Source organism: Peromyscus maniculatus, chromosome 1 (assembly GCF_049852395.1).
Source record: "Peromyscus maniculatus bairdii isolate BWxNUB_F1_BW_parent chromosome 1, HU_Pman_BW_mat_3.1, whole genome shotgun sequence".
NCBI lineage: Eukaryota > Metazoa > Chordata > Mammalia > Rodentia > Cricetidae > Peromyscus > Peromyscus maniculatus.
This window is the reverse complement of record NC_134852.1, coordinates 108,615,504-108,633,271: the sequence shown is the minus strand read 5'-3', so window position 1 is coordinate 108,633,271 and position 17,768 is coordinate 108,615,504. Positions and strand designations below refer to the sequence as shown.

At 40.8% G+C, this 17,768-nt stretch overlaps 1 protein-coding gene across 3 annotated transcripts in view; it reads right to left on the bottom strand.

Moving 5' to 3' along the window:
• Window positions 1–17,768, bottom strand: part of Gdpd4 (glycerophosphodiester phosphodiesterase domain containing 4) — an 83,977-nt gene that overhangs the window by 48,424 nt on the left and 17,785 nt on the right. For all 3 annotated transcript variants that reach the window (XM_042280181.2, XM_042280175.2, XM_042280186.2), the window contains exons 3-10: window positions 16,542–16,645; window positions 9,938–10,031; window positions 6,964–7,023; window positions 4,046–4,144; window positions 3,882–3,975; window positions 3,036–3,113; window positions 2,030–2,175; window positions 1,610–1,692 (exon numbers count right to left, since the gene is read on the bottom strand). In XM_042280181.2, the coding sequence (XP_042136115.2) occupies window positions 1,610–1,692; window positions 2,030–2,175; window positions 3,036–3,113; window positions 3,882–3,975; window positions 4,046–4,144; window positions 6,964–7,023; window positions 9,938–10,031; window positions 16,542–16,645 (758 nt within the window). The remainder of the gene's footprint in view (window positions 1–1,609; window positions 1,693–2,029; window positions 2,176–3,035; window positions 3,114–3,881; window positions 3,976–4,045; window positions 4,145–6,963; window positions 7,024–9,937; window positions 10,032–16,541; window positions 16,646–17,768) is intronic.

Sequence of the window (17,768 nt, the reverse complement as noted above, 5' to 3'; positions counted from 1 at the left end):
TGGGTGCTCATTTTTCTGTTTGTCTCACTGAATGCATGTGACAGGACTGTAGTCTATGTGCTCAGCACATACACTAATACATTCACAGTAACACAAAGCCTTTCTACCTCCTAAGATGCCTAGATACATAAATTCTATAGAATATAGCAATGCTTCTCTCTATCTGTCTGTCTGTCTGTCTATCTATCTATCTATCTATCTCCCCCCACCCCCGCGCGCACGCGTGCGTGCGCGTGTATGTTTGTGTGTGTGTGTGTGTGTGTGTGTGTGTGTGTGTGTGTGTGTTTTCCTGGACCTGCTCTAATCCAAATATCCCTTTGTTTTTCTTTGGACCATTGCTTCACACTGCTAGCCAACACTTTAATAATTCTTTCCAAAGCATATAAAAACCAAAACCAACAATGGACTGGGGTATGGCTTAGTGGCAAAGTGCTTTCCTGGCATGCATAAGGCCCTGAGTCCTATCTCCATCACTGTAAAATCTGAAATTAAAATTTATTTAAAAAAAAAAACAAGCTGGACATGGTGGTATATACCTGTAGTCCCAGCACTCAGGAAGTAGAAGCAGAAGGGTCAGAAGTTTACATCATCCTCAGCTATATAGTGAGTTCAAGGCCATCCTAGCTACATAAGATCTGGCTTCCCAAAACAAAAAACAAACAAAATAAAAACCAAATACAGGTGAGATGGCTCAGTAGCCAATGGGAACTGTCACCAAATGTAACAACCTGAATTTGATCTCTGGGACCCACATGATGGAAGGAAAGAACCAACTCCATATTCCCATCTCTATACACACAACATGGCATACATGTACACATATATAAGCAAGCAAACAAACAATAATATAATAAACTTAGAAAATAAACAGAAAGAAACAAATTAACAACAACAATAAAACAATAGGCCATCTAGTCTCTGCCACCTACCCTGGCTACCCATCAAACATTTACGGAGCTCTATGATTTGTTATTGCTCATTAAGATGCCTTTGAATAGGTTGATGCCTTTGTCTGGAATGCCCCTATCTCTGCTTAGCAAACTCTTTTTCTTTAAGGCTAACCCAAACATAATTTTGAGTATATCCAGATGATTTCTTTCACAGACTAGGAGGCAGCCCTCTCCTCCACTGAGGCTCCTCTGCAAGTGACTTAACTCCTCTCTGAAAGGCTTTTGATCACAGATGGCCTTACTCTGTGGTCACCTGTAACTATGCCACATCTCCTTCACCCACTGGGAAGGTACATATGTCTCACTCAAGTTCATCTCCTGAACACTCAGACGGCAGCCTAGAATATAGCAGATATCTAGGGAATGTTAATAAGTGAGTTCCTAGAGTAGTACACAGGGTTAGGGTGCAAGCATGGTTTATACTGGAAACAAATTTGACTCACACATGGTTTGTGAGCCTATGGTGAAGACCATGGGGGTAAAGGGAATATTTTGAAAGGGAGATGTGTTTCATATATGTGGCATGTACAGATGTGCTATATAAACATAGAAGAACTTCTTCAAGGCTTATTCTTTTTACTCCTTGGGCCAAGCTGGTCCTTTCCCCTGACCCTAGACAAACCCCCTCTTGCCCTCCACTCTAGTCCCTATTCTCCTACCTTAAGTACACATCAGTCTCCAGGCCAGAGGCACCATGTTCAACGGCCTTCTCAAAGGACATCATGGTATTCTCTGGTGCCAACTACGGAAGAAAGGAACATCAAGCCTTGTGCCTTGGAGTCTCTCCTCCCAACATTTCTTTCATGGTAGGCATAGAGCTTGGGGATGAAAGGGCTTTGAGAAGCAGAGCTTGAATCCTGGAGCTGTCTTTTCAAAGAGGCTGACTGTACCCAGTCGAACACTGGGCACAGTGAAGAGAAGCTGATGGGAGCTAGATGACCTGAGTTCAAATGCAATGTACACAGTTAACTCCTTATTCTTGTCATGTCAAGATCCCCTTTCCTCTCCAGGGTTCCTTCTCTGTCCCACATACCCCATACATACCTGCATTCATCCATGCTCATTATGATCAGACCTACCATGGGTGCACCTCTATGTCCAAAGAATTTAGGCTTAGGCCCTAAATTCTCCTTCTTCATAATGCAGGGAGAATAAATTCCCAGTGGCATCAAATAAAGACATAAAAGAATAAGAAGGAAGGGCAATCCAGCAGCTATTTGTAGAGCTGAAAGGTTGGAAGGGGAGAAAAGTGGGTAAAAAGGAAAGGAGGGTGGAGAACCATTTCACACAGCTAACTACCCCAAAGTAGCAGCTGCTTTACTTTCTATGTCTGCAACATCCTCCCTTCCAGGGGTTTAGCTATGAATACACAGGACTGCTCAGATGTAAGGTTATTTTCAGTGCTGGGTACTGAATCCAGGTCCTACGTATGCAAGGCAAGTGCTCTACCACTAACCTACATTTCACACAAAGACATTATTAAGGCAATATTGCTGAAACTTGGAAGTGAAAAATGGAAAAACTGTACAGAAGGTGGGTGGGAGGGGAGGAGGGAAGGCTGGATGAGGAGAAAGAAAGGAAAGAAGGAAATGTAAGACACAGCTTCTCAGAGGAGGAGCTTGGCTGGCTCTGAGAGAGCCTTGCTGACTGTGAAGATCATCATAAGAAACCCTCTAACTTAGGGCAGAGCAGTGGAAAGGGCACTGGCAAATGTGAGTTCAAGGCTAAGCTCTATCACTTCTTGTAACCAAGGACACGTGACGTAACCTCTTGGAGTCTTCATCCTTTTTCTGTAAATTAGGTCTGTCTGGCAGCTAACATTAACCTCACAGAGCTGTTACAACAGTGCTGACTCATAGCAGCTGATAAATATTAGTTTTATTTTTCTCCTTCTTCCTATTTTTCACCCTACATACCTTCACCCACACCCATCTCCCACACCACACAGCCCATCCTCAATTCCTATTATCAATTGCTTTCCAACACTTTCGGTTTCAGACCTCTGGGGATCCCACCCATTTGTACATTTTTAAGTTACTACCTATGTGCTTCAGTGACTTTCAAATTGAGACCTCCAGTTCTAACCTCTTAACCTTGTGAATATATTACAACTTTCCGGGACTTCGTGCTCGTAACCTGCCATCTTGTATCTTCTTATTCTAACTAAAATAAAGAAAATAGTTTATTATTGTTCCCTTTAAGCTCCTATCTGAGAAATATTTTCTAAAATTTACTACACACACACACACACACACACACACACACACACACACACACACAACCAGCACCCCTATTAAACCAACCCTTCACTAGCCTGAATCCTCCCACAAGCCAGGAAGCAAGTGCCTTTTATATGACCAATAGTGAAAAGGGAGATAAGAAAGAAGATCCTACATCTTTCCATTTGCAAAGCAGTTCTTCATCCAGAACTCACTGTCTTGATTTTATCAACATTGCAAAAGAATAGAGAGGAAGCCAGCTGCAGAGGCAGCCATTCCTGCTTCTTTAAGTTCCTAGGTATGGCAGGGGTCACAGGGGACTTCTCTGAGTTACCTGATGTAACCAAAGATCACTGGACATAGAATTAATTGAAATCAGTGGTGCTTGTGTATGAACAGGCTAAGTCTTATAGGAGCACTCAGGTCAAAACAAAATTGGGATGCCCTTTGCTGTCCCCATCTGCCCCAGATAAATGATGTGCAAAGGGAAAATGATGTTTTTCTAAAAGAATCCTTCTTAGAAGGATGACTTAGTCATAGAAATACTATGGTAGGCCCAGGGGTTGGTAAGTGAGACTATAAAGAACCTGCCTACATAACACACTAAAGAACTTTCAAAGAGGCACAAGAGTGGCTAGCTACCATCTCTGTTTCTCTGAGTGGAGTATACAAGCTGGGGAGATCAAGCAAGATTCCACTTCACATGACATACCTTCTGATTCCAAGTGGGCCACACAGATGGCTAGAGGCCAGGACATGATAATCATCACAGTTATGAGGCTCATGTGCAAAAAGGGAGCAAAGACCTGGGGAAAAGCCAAAAGTCAGACTAGACACATCTGGACACAATGATAAGCACTACAGACTGATGCTTACCTTCAGTGAGAGCCCAGCTATCAGCCACTTGTCCCTCCAGTATTGGTTTAAAATAGATAATAAGAAGGAGCACAGCGCAATTACTAGCAAAACGAGGACCTAGGGAAACAGAAAGGGCTTTTTAACTTCTAGCCACCATATTTGGATCATAACTGTCCTTGTTAATTGCATGTGATTATTTATACTACCATGGACCCTTGTCTTTTCAATCTAACTGTCTTGCAAGTGAGTCCTCAGTGAAGGGTGGCTCCAGTAACTCACCCTCATTTGTAATGTCAAGATCTCAAATACATTAATGCAAAATTACTAGCCTATTAGGAAACCAAATGCATCACAACGTAACAGCTGAACTGTTGAATTTATCTCTTATCCAACACCAAACTTTACAAATGATTTAAAGAATAGAAGCAATCATAAGGTACAAAAAAACCATGCTATTTTCCCTTGGGGAAACCTGGTCATGTAAAATACAGCTACTCATGAAAGGTCTTTACTCTCCTGCATTTGTAAGGCATTCTGATTTCTGAGCTCAGACTGTGAGGTGAATTTTGAGCCAAGTGTATAGAAATGCTGCTTCACAGAAGGAGCCATTTTGTGTATGGCACGTCCTTATCTGTCACTCTGTTAACTACACAACTCCAGAAGTCCTTCTGCCATCATAAAAACCTGCACATTCCAGGCTTATTTAAAGTAAAAGCACCTGAGATACATTAAGTCTATCTTGTTAGAAAATGTCACAGAGACATCCCATTATTGCTAGCTAACTATACCTTAGGGGGAGGTTATAAGGAAGTCAAGTTATTAGCATATTTACAAGGAGTTCTGACTGATAACTGTAATCTGAAGTGCTCTCTGGGTATCCCTGGGTGATCAAGAGATTCTAGACCTGGTGCTAATCCTATCCCTTCTGGGTTATTCTGAAAAATGACGAAAGTAAACTCCCAGGCCCCTAAAAATCTCCCTTGTCAATAGAAGCGGACTCCATAGGCCTTGTTCTTGCTGATTTGAAGGCCTAACCAAAGGAGTTACCTTCCAAGGGAAGGTCACTTCCTTTCATAATCCCCCTCCATCTCTTCTCATTGTCCACAGATTCATAACTGCAAGTAGATCCCAAAATAATACAGGACAAGAAAGTTGAGAAAATAATGGCAAGATTTTATTAACTTGAATGAACAAAAATTCCATTGAAGATGTATAGGAATTAGTTTTAAGGATGATGCTAGACAAAAAGAAAGCATAATTTTAAACCAGTCTAACTTTACTAATATGGAACATATATCGGAGATTTTAGTTTCAGAATACCAGAATCTAATATTAAACAACATTTTGTTGTCTGAAACTGATTCATTACATGTATCCAAAAGAGGTAGGGTAGAATAAAAAGCTCACTAAAACATAAGACTTAAATGGACACTAGCATCCTCTCTTTAGAGGCTAACAAAATAATGTCTTGTTGATTGTGTATGGAAAGGGTAAGATCTGTGGCTAGGATTTAGCTGAGAGCTTAAGTGTAGCTGTTCCTGACTGAAGATGGTAGCTGTGCTTAATGAAAGTGGGGTGCCAACAATTTCTTGGTCAAAGATTTAGTGAGAAGGGGTTGATGGACTAATAAGTTTCTTCCATCTTCTGGTGTTAATTCATAATAGTGTCCAAAGTCTTATTGATATTAGCAATAAGGCTTTTTCTTTCTTTTTTTTTTTCGAGACAGGGTTTCTCTGTGTAGTTTTGGTGCCTGTTCTGGAGCTCGCTCTGTAGACCAGGCTGTGAGTTTGGCCTCGAACTCACAGAGATCAGCCTGGCTCTGCCTCCCGAGCACTGGGATTAAAGGTGTGCGCCACCACCACCAAGCAATTCTTTTTTTCTTTTCTATATACATTCTTCCCATGGAAGAGCTCATGATTTCAACTCCCATTTATTATAATAATACTTAAGTTTACACATCCAATTTGAATTTCTCATATGAGTAAGAGGAGATTTAAGGATGCCACTCAAAAGACTTGACATGTTCCCAGTCTTGGAGAAACATTAGCATACAGTCACAACCATATTTGAGAAGGTCTATAAAAAGGGGGGCTATGCTACTTGAGCTTATCCAGCCCAAGTCAGAAAGTCCATGTTGCAAGTATGCTGTTGGTCCACAGAGAGTGGAATACGGTTGCCTGTTCTTGGGGACCAGGTATGAACTGTTTGAGAGAAGCCATGGTGGAATCACTTCAAAGGGATTCAAACCAAGGAAAGGTCAGTCAGATCTTAAAGAAGTTTCAGGGAATCATGAGAAAAGCAGGCACTGACCTGAAAAAATATGTCATCAGGGAAATGACTGCCCCTACTGCCCTCTCCACCATGCCAGGCATAAGCAAGTCAAGCCCAAATAGGAGAAGAAGAAGGTTTAGATCTGTAAGGTTGGAGATTGGGTTACTACAGTGAACTACAATTCTAATGACTGAAATGAAAATGCTATTGGGATGGAAAAGGATTGCAAAGGTGAGATTTGCCTAAGATTTCACTGGGACAGGAAGAACAGAGCAGGTGAGTATGACCAGAAAGAGAGGGGAGAAGGAGGAGGAGGAAGAAGGAGAAGGAGAAGAAATTTACTAATTTCAGTTAAAATTGCAACCCCCCCCCAAAAAAAAAATAGCTGGGTGGTAGTGGCATGCGTCTTTAATCCCAACACTCGGGAGGCAGAGCCAGGCTGATCTCTGTGAGTTCGAAGCTGGTCTACAGAGCGAGATCCAGGACAGGCACCAAGACTACACTGAGAAATCCTGTCTTGAAAAAAAAAATTAAAATAAAAAAAAAATTGCACAAGCAGGTCTGTCCAGGGAACAATGAAAGAAGGCCAGCTGCATGAGTGGTACCGGATGCTGCGGAGCTCCCGCCATCCTGTGTACGGTCTCCTGTGAGGACTGAACACTTACCTTATGACACGGATGCAGATATAGTTCAATCCTTTCCCAGAGCAAAAAAGCCCCAATTAACTGCAAAGGAAAGAAGACAGGTGGTTGTTTTGAAGTGACTAAATCCTGCCCACAGCGGTTCAGTAGCTCTAGCGACTTTTCACAATGGGCACCACTTTCACTTCCTGGGCTACTTTTTATTCTCCCTTGCCATGTTACTTCTCATCCTTTTAGGCTCTTTTTCCCCATGCTACTAACCCTTAAAGCCAGTTCAAATGTCATTTCCTATCTGTAGCTTCCACCAACACTCTGGGAAGAATTCATTACTCTTTCCCCTGGGATCGCACAACCATTACCGCTGATGCTTCCTGAGTTCCTGCCATTTCCTTTCCCTGTGATGGACTTCATGCCTGCTATTACTTAGATTCACTTATAAGAGAACAGAGATTAAGAGCCAACTCTCTGAAGGGTCATTTAAAAGCTCTTTCCAAGGCTGGTGCTGATGTTGTGACTGTCATTAACATTGGTCTATGCTCAATACATTTGAGATGTAAGTCTAAAGCTACCAGTCTTCAAGTAGGTATGAACACAGAAACTGAGAACTCGAGTCCTCAGATGTTAACATATTAATGTACAAAGCACTTGCCTTTTACTACAATTATTTTGTGTACATGACTTTATTTTTTATTTAGCTCTATAAAAGTATCATTTTATTAAATATTATCATCCTCATTTGAAAATTAAAAAGCAACCAAGGCTTAGAAGAGGCATGTAACTTGACCAAGATTACTAAGTAAATAACCTTTTTTTTTCACTGCTGGGAACCAATGCTTGGGCTTTGCACAAGCATTCTCACCACTCAGTTTCACACTGAACTCTCAAAGTAAGAACTCAAAAAGCAAAGCCAGGCCTCTCTCCCTTTTCATTGTTGTCCAAAAGAGGAAGGCTAAAGTAGAGCGTCTGTTAAAATGGTGACGCTGCTGGACACTAGCATTCTCACACTGGAAGCTAACAATCCCATCTCCCACTAACTGTGTATATACATGGTACAATTCAGTGGCCCAGAATTTAGCCTAGAGCATACACTACATCTGCATCTTCCTCACTGAAAAGAAAGATTCTTAGCTGGTCTCTCTACCTTCACATCACAACTTCCAGAATGACTTTCCTAAAATGGAAACCCATGTTTACTGAGTTATCCTACTCTTACTTTCAAAGCCTTTTGAAATCTGTCACAAGTTGTGTCTCCCCATTAGGCTACATTACTCCCTTCCTAACAAAATGTCAAATCTATTTCTCTCTTGCTACTCTCTCACAATATGTTCTCTCAGTCCACAATGTTCCTTCACATTTCAGTCCCCCATGTCCAAACCCGTGATCTATTCAAGATCCCAATCCCATGCTGCTATTGTGTGTGTGTGTGTGTGTGTGTGTGTGTGTGTGTGTGTGTGTGTGTGTCTGTGTGTGTCTGTGTGTGTCTGTGTCTGTGTATCTGTGTGTGTACTTGTCAGTATGGATGTGTGCACATGTGGTCATGTGTATGCATGCATATACACACGCTCATGGACCACTTTTATCTTTGGATAAAGGCCTCTCACTGGACCTAAGCTCATTGCTTCAGCTAAGCTATCTGGTCAATGAGCTTCAGGGACTTCGCTCTCACTGCGCTGTCTCCACTGCAGCACTGGGTTTGATTCTGGAGATCTGAACTCAGGTCCCTATGTTCACACAGCAGACACTTTCCTGACTGAGCTGTGTCCCCAGCCCTCCAATTCTACCCCTTCTCAGAAGTTTTATTTGGTATTTTTGCTGGCAGTTAGCTCTTCCTTCTCAGAACCCTGACAAGCTTCATTCAGGAACTGATAGTGATAATTACAAAGTTCCATCTGTAGTAGTGACTTCCCCTGTGATTCCAAACACCAAATGAAGAAGCAATCACAGCTTTATCTTTCATCAGTCTGTAATTACTTTTCATGGTCAGTTTGATTAGATTTAAAATCACCATGGAAAGAGTTGTTACACAAAGGTCTAACTTAGGAAGGAAGATCCACTCTGAATGTGGGCAGCAATATTCCATGGGCCGAGGCCCCAGACTGAATAAAAAGGACAGCTGAGCTGAGGTGAGAGTCTCTCCTGGCTTCCTGACTGTGATTCAATGGGACAGATGCCTCCTACATTTGCCTCTTGCCACCATTCCTTCTCAAAAGGCTACGTTCTCTCGAACTGTAACAAATAAACCTTACCTCAAGTTGCATTTGTCGGGTATATTGTCCCAGCAATGAGAACGGAATGAACACATTACCTTTATCGAGAGCTCGACATGAAGACAGAAACTACATGCTTTAGTTTTATTGATTTTTACATAATCAGTACTCATTACAATGTTCTCATAATAATTAATACATTTTTAGAAGAAAAACATTGCAATTGGCAACATATTCAAGGGCTGGACTCTTGTGTGTCAGAGAGGAAATCAGTGGAAACACAGAATTATGAAATCAAAGTAAGCATAAAGTTTTAAGCTAAAGTTATCTTTCTTTAGTTTCTCCATTTCCATGGATCGTTCTGTCACATGTATTTTTCATGCAAAATGACTCTACCATGTTTGCAACAGAGACAGGGTCATACACAAATAATTTGCAACTGAGCTAAGTGACTAGCATTTGCATAGTAAAACTGGTTTAATGTATAAGTCTCAGACTGTGGGTGTAATGCTATGGGTGTTTAAATGATAATATTTAGTGAACCAATGGATAGAGTATGAAATGGGGGAAATAAAAAAAAAGCGTGCTCTGTCACCCTCTCAAAGGGCCGACTTGATTAGACACATCCTCTAAACAGCATAAATCTCTTTCAACCATTGCTTCTGCATAAAACCGAAGCAGTTAACTCTGACTCTACTAATATCAAAGACTCCAGATAGATACAATAGCACAGGAGGGAGCAACCCATGAGGCTGCTCAAGAAATGAAAAATGAGAAGCATCATCACTCACCAAAAGCAAGGAAGTGTAGGCAGTCAGGATCCCAGCTGTACTCAACATAATAATGGACCAAAAGAACCAGCGTTTTGTCCCTAGATAAACAACCCTGAAAAAAAATGTTTCAATGCTTAAAATATAGTAGGAATCAGTAACAGTATCTACATTAAGGGTAGAGACAAGAACAGACTAAATGAGGTATTAAAAAATGGAGGGACAAGAAGAGAAGCACCTTGTGAACAGATCTGTGAGTGCTTTGGGGATTTTTTTTTTTAATTTTAATTTTGTACTCTAAGCAACCAGCAATATTAATGTACCCTCTATAAGTGGAGAGATGTTATAAAGTTATTTATAATATATATCCAAATTTATATCATCTTCAATAAACAATGTGATGTGGAAATTCAACACTATCCAAAAAAAAAAGGGGAATTATCCCCTAAATTCATTACAACAGTATGACCACTCGTTTCTATCTCTCAAGCTCCTCGTTCAGGTACACATATGCCTTCTTACATAATTGCACTCATAACCACCATGTCAATTGCTCTTATGTGTATGAAATCTATGTCCTAAGCGTTCTGCTCCTAAAGTACCATCTGTGGGAAAACTACTTCTGTGACTCATTAGGGAGACAATGTTATATTTGTCTAGGCTTTCTATGTCAAAGAATCTATACTTCTCATTTTAAGAAAACAGAAATGACCTCCTTTCCACTCAGAACCTAGAGAAATACGTTAAAGAAATAAAATATGTAACATGAGCATATAATCACATTAAAAATATTAAAGGAAATGCTCATTTGGTAGGGTTTATAAGACACACCAAGAAGAAACAGACAAGTAACATTTATAGTAAGAAGCTTCTCAGGTAAAGATGCTATGAGGGAAGGGCACTCTAAAAAGGGGAGCTCAGGTAAGGAGGTGGGGATGTAGCTCAGTGATAACTATGTGTCCATCATATGAGGGCCTGGGTCTCTCAGAGGGTGGGTGGAGGTAAAAAATGGACCCAATGAAGCTTTCAAAATAGATGAAACTGTGCCTAACAAAACACAATTAATAGAACAATCAGAAAAGATTCAGAAAAATATATCTAAGATCCACGACTGGTGAGATGACTCTGTGGGTAAAGGTGCTGGTCACCAGACATGAGTTTGACCCCTGGAACCCCTTTGGTGGAAGAAGAGAACTGATTTCTGTAGGCTGTCCTCTCACTTCCACACATGCACTGTGATACATGCACACACACACACACACACACACACACACACACACACAAATAAATAAATAAATAAATAAATAAATAAATAAATAAATATTTTTTAAAAGTTTTAAAAATTGATTTTCAGAGAAGACTTGGATTTACAGAACAAAAATAGTATCACTTAAGAAAAGCCTATGCCCTGTAATTAAATAATCAAATAGACCTTGAAAAAAGTTGAAATAAAAAAGATCAAAAATGGCCTTAATAGTGGTTTACATGAGGCCAAATTATTACTCAAACAGTAATCAAATGCTGATATTGACTGTTTCCAAGTGACAAAGAAAACTTAATTGATATTTAATGGGGTATCTTTCTTCATAATCATTTTGCTAATTATATTATTTATTTTTATTTCTTTTCAACACAAAAAAAGCTGTCTTTAAGGTATTTGATTACTTTTGAGTATCACTACCCACTTGACTGAGCAAGTGCAGGGGCTGCTCTCACACAGGCAAGTGCAGAGACTGCTCTCACACTAGACCAGTGCAGGGGCTGCTCTCACACTAGACCAGTGCAGGGGCTGCTCTCACACTAGACCAGTGCAGGGGCTGCTCTCACACAGACAAGTGCAGAGGCTGCTCTCACACAGACAAGTGCAGGAGCTGCTCTCACACTAGACCAGTGCAGGGGCTGCTCTCACACACAGACAAGTGCAGAGGCTGCTCTCACACAGACCAGTGCAGGGGCTGCTCTCACACTAGACCAGTGCAGGAGCTGCTCCCACACTAGACCAGTGCAGGGGCTGCTCTCACACAGACAAGCCCAGGAGCTGCTCTCACACAGACAAGCCCAGGAGCTGCTCTCACACAGACAAGTGCAGAGGCTGCTCTCACACAGACAAGTGCAGGGGCTGCTCTCACACAGACAAGCGCAGGGGCTGCTCTCACACAGACAAGTGCAGGGGCTGCTCTCACACAGACAAGCGCAGGGGCTGCTCTCACACAGACAAGTGTAGGGGCTGCTCTCACACAGACAAGTGCAGGGGCTGCTCTCTCATAGACAAGTGTAGGGGCTGCTCTCACATAGACAAGTGCAGGGGCTGCTCTCACACAGACAAGTGCAGGGGCTGCTCTCACACTAGACCAGTGCAGAGGCTGCTCTCACATAGACAAGTGCAGGGGCTGCTCTTACACTAGACAAATGCACCAGTGCAGAGGCTGCTCTCACATAGACAAGTGCAGGGGCTGCTCTCACACTAGACAAATGCAGGAGCTGCTCTCACACAGACCAGTGCAGGGGCTGCTCTCACACTAGACCAGTGCAGGAGCTGCTCCCACACTAGACCAGTGCAGGAGCTGCTCTCACACAGACAAGTGCAGGTGCTGCTCTCACACAGACAAGTGCAGGAGCTGCTCTCACACAGACAAGTGCAGGGACTGCTCTCATTTCTGCCATGGATGAACCAGAGGAAAGGCAGAACAGGGGTCTTTCTCCCTCTTCTACCTCTTCTGTCTCTGTCATCTGTGCTCACTCTTCATAAAGGTGGTGGCAGGACAAAAGGAGGCAGCATTTAGAACGAAGAGAAGCTTGCTTATGTGACTGCTTATACACAATGGAACCTGAAAAGGGAAGTCTCTCTTCTTGGCCACCACTTCTTCAAACTGGGACTACATAATGCTGATGACCGCACAGTGGGCTCGTTCTACATGGATTGGCCCAATTTAAGCTGTTGCTTCCTACTTATGTTTTCTGAGAAGTTTTTGACTGCACTGGAGAGTTGCAGTCTGAGGAAAATGTGAGTCTTCTTTTTGAAAATATTCTTTATATGTATTTATTTTGTGGGAGCGGGAGGTACATGTCACATCTTGCATGTGGCATTCCAAAGATAACCTGTGGGAGTCAGTTCTTTCCATACATTGTGTGGGATTCAGGGATCAAATTTATGTTGTCAACCTTGGTGACAAGTATTTTACCTGTTGAGCCATCTTGCCTGCCCCATATGAGTCTCCTAAAATAATCTGAATGGCATTCTATATGCAGCCTCATTAAACACCAACCTTTCATCTAAAAATCTTGTACTCAAGTGAACATACCCCCCCACATATATACACAAACACCCATAAACATAATTTTAAAAAATAAATATTTTTAAAATAAAAGATTGTACTTTCCTAGAACTGCTATACTGCTGTGGATATGTTCTGTGTAGATTCGTTCAAGGAAACAGAACCACTATGAGTGGTCCAGAAGAAAATGTATTATAGGGATTATACCTCCTAGTTATGGGAACACAGAGGGATCTGCATGGGAAGTTGCTGCCCTGTGTTTGCTGTTAGGTTTCACTTGAGTCACTATTAGTCAGACAGGGCAGTCAGGAAGAAAACCATGAACTGAGAAGACTAAAACCAAACTAGAGGGCTGGAGAAATGGCTCAGTGGTTAAGAGCACTGACTGCTCTTCTAGAGGTCCTGAGTTCAATTCCCAGCAACCACATGGTGGCTCACAACCATGTGTAATGAGATCTGGTGCCCTCTTCTGGCTTGCAAGGACACACACAGGCAGAACACTGTATATATAATAAATAAATAAATAAATAAATAAATAAATAAATAAATAAATAAATCTTTAAAAAAAAAACAACAAACAAACTAGAACTTCCTCAGATGTACTGGAACCCTTAAGAACAAATGCAAAGCCATGACTTACTTACCACCTCGAGCTTTGACAGCATGAGCAACCCAAAGAATCTTCACCACAAAGTTGTATAAAAACTCATACAACACTCAAACAAGTTATAGAAGGTCTGGGCAAAGGAAAGGGAGTGGCAGACCTCAGCATTCCACATATCAACAAGGTAAACAGATTGGTGCATATTAGTGATGTCAACCTTCGAAACAGAAAACTGGCTGTTGTCTCACATCTGCCTTCCAAACCATATGCCAATGACTTCTGAAACTGAAACTGTACAGTGAAGAGAAATTAAGGTACAGTTTAAACAAGTTGACAATAGGAAGTCTCTACCGATAGCAAACTGCAAATTAAAGAAGCAAAGCAAGCTTGAAGCAGAAAGAAAACCACACATGTATATCATCATAAAATTGCAGGAAGCAAAGAAAGGAAAACTCTGAAAGCCAGACAGATTTTTCAAGGGCAGATGGAGTTCAAGAGACCATAGGCAGACAGCATACTTCTCAACATAGACAAAGCAATAGACAAAAGAGCAAGTGAATCACCGTGCTAAAAGAAAAACTGCAAATTAGGATTCTAAGCCTGTCTAAGATACTCTTCAAGGATAAAGATGAAACACAGCCATCTTCAAAAAAATAGGAACTTCCAGAAATAGTCCCCAGAAGATTCTTATTAAAGGAAATTCAAGGTCTGTATGTGTGTCACCATCATACAACTTTTGCTGTGCTTAGCTAAAGGACTTTGATCCCACTCAAGGGGTGGGGAAAAGCAAAAAACAAAACAAAACAAAAACAAAAAACAAAAAAACCCTGTGACTATTAGACATTTTACAGCCTTAGTCCTCTATAGATCTCAATGCCAGATATCTTAAAATCCATACACAGAACAATTGAAATACATGTGCTGAAGAATAATTCAGAACTATTCATAATAAAGATTGTGTAGAAACTGATAAAACTTATTGAACATGCTCAATGCATAAAAAGTACAAAGGAAAAAACATTTCTAAAGAGAATATATTTTTTTAAAAAACTGCTTTGAAACACAATGACTCAAATTAAAACAAAATTACTCCATTAAGAAGACTTTTTTTATGTCATCAAAACTGGGATATTTAATGCTGCCATTGGTAGCTTAAAACACTTAACTGTCATTTTCCTCTGCTGTAAGCGGAACTGGCCATAACCTTTTGAGAAAGTACTTTAGCAAAAACCAGAACTGATTTTAAATGTTCATTCTTCTTAACTTAATGCCACTTGTATTAATCTATTCTGAGGAACAATAGTCAAAATATGAAGACATCACTGTATCATTATCTTATCAAGACATGAATATTAAAAATGTTCAGCCTAGCCACAAACAAACAAGCAAACAAAAAGCCATGGCTAATTAGCCATGATGGCAGAGACTTGTAATCCCAGCACTTAGAAAATGGGAAAGGAGACAATGAGGCCAGCCTGAACTTCATAAGCAAGACTCTGTCCCTGCCCTACCACCTGCCACATACAGAAAGCAAAGTTCATGCATCTTCATGCATATTTTGAAATCATTTAAAATAATATTCAACATTAGTCTTAATAGTTTATTGAATATTTATGATTATTTTATGTAACAAGACAAAGCAAAGTTATAAAAATAGTATAAACCTAACAATATAAAATAAGCACAGGAAAAAGCTGGGTTGTGACTGTCACTTGAAAATGTGACTAGATATTTTCCAATTTTCTGCATTTAAAAAATTATTTCAGCCTAATCCCAGCACTCGGGAGGCAGAGCCAGGTGGATCTCTGTGAGTTCGAGGTCAGCCTGGTCTACAGAGTGAGTTCCAGAACAGGCACCAAAACTACACAGAGAAACCCTGTCTCGAGAAACCAAGGGAAAAAAATTATTACAGTCTATTCATTGTGCAGATATGTTCTCATGTGTGAGGTCAGAGGACATCAGTCCTCTCTCTCCACCAAGAATCCCCATGATTCTTGAGGATCGAACTCAGACCATCAGGATCTGTGGGAGATGCCTTTACCCACTGAGCATCTCTCCAGCCCTAGTTTTTCTTCCCTTTTTTTTTTACATTTAAAATAACCAACTAGATTTAACTTTTATAAATAAAAATAAATTGCATTTCATCAAGGAGAAAAAAGGAAGCCACATACCTAAACATGCAAACACCAAGTAATAGATAATGTTTACAACAATGTTGGAAGGCATTAGGCCAGAAAAGCTGAGCTGTCTGAGAGTGGTCGGGGAGTAATTTAGCCATGAAAAGGAGCTGACAAGGAATATCTGTCCTTCTGTTCAGAGTTCCTAGGGAGCCCTAAAGACAAAAGAAGGATGCAAAGGCTGTAGGAAAAGCAGAGAAATCAGGGCTGAGGGCCATAAATCATGCAGAACAAGAAGTCTGGGCATCAGCAACCAGACAAAGAGACTCCAGAATAAAGAGGACAGAGAAGCCTTCTCTGAGAGCTGGGGATGTTCAAGGCACAGAGAAAGCTGCGAACACCATTTGGTCTGCAGTGTGTGACTTAGCACGGGTGGAAGGGAAGTGTAAGTTTGGATGCTGAACATTTGACTATTGCCCTAGAGTTACACCTCTTATCCACAAGCTGTTCTGCAAAATCCACTTTTGTCCACCCTACTAAACCATCAGATCTTTTCAACCTGGAAGAACCCAAGTGACTATCCAACAAAGGAGCCCATATACCAATAGAAGTCCAGAAATTGAACTCACCAGTCAAAGCCGTTGTATTCATTGGAGGTTTCTGCCCACACGAACAGGAAAATCGCAGACAAAACGAATGCAATTATCAGGCACAGATAAGAAAATTGCTCTTTCTGGAAAAAGAAAGAAATCTAACTTAGCTCCATTTGTCCATATTATCTCAATAATTCTTGTCTACATTTGCCAAAGGCCAATATAGTTCTGGTGTTGGACATTACCCTCCCTAGGCTAGAATAATCTGAGGTTTTATAAGGAGTAGGAATAAAAACTAAGATTGCAAACATACATAGAAAGGGCATCCTGACAAGCTGAAGAGACCTTGTGGGCCCTGAGGCAGCAAACCACTACCAGGAGTGCAGTTAGGTGATGAGCACAGGAGCTGACTCAGTCTTGTACACCACTCCTACACAAAACCCGAGTGGACCTTTAAAAGCATGTTAGCAAATAATGTCTCTGCACTTCTTAAACCCTCCCAGAGCCTCCTCGGCTATTATATCACCCCCATCGAAAGAGCCTTCAGTAGCTTACAAGATTGTATAGGATTAGCCCTATCCCATCCCCCACCTCACATCTTCTCAAACTGACTTCCTTTCCAGAGGTCTGCCACACTAGCTGCTTTCTGTAACATATCAAATGTCATCCCTACTCTGAAGCCAGGTACTTATAGGTCTGCCTAGAGTGCATTTGTCCCAACACAAGGCTGGCTCTATCCATTTAGAGATAGAACAAAGGACTTGTTTTTCATAGGTCTCTAACTACTCCCCTTTCCCAGTTTCTAATATATTTTCCTACTTTATCTTCAAAGATCTTATTATTTGAAAGCATTTCTTCATCTATTATTTATTGTATAACTTATCCCACTGGAATTTAAGCTAGTGGAGGCCAGAGGAAGACTTCAGCTGTCTTGGCTACTGTGGTATATGTATCTGATAAGCTTAATATCTTTCTGCTAAATAAATCTGTTTCTATTCTTTTAATCTCATCACAACTCTGGCTTGACATTTTTCAAGGGTTACTCTCTGTTTATAGGATAAAGCTCAATTTTTTTTAGTCTAATGTTATAATTTCATCTAAATTTTGTTTTCTGATCCTAATTATTATTTATATAATGTCCCTAAATTCAGCATTGGAAATCTAATTTTCCTTAAACATACCATTGTGCTTTTCTGTATTTAGATTTTTGGTTAATCACACACACACACACACACACACACACACAAACACATTGAATTCTCT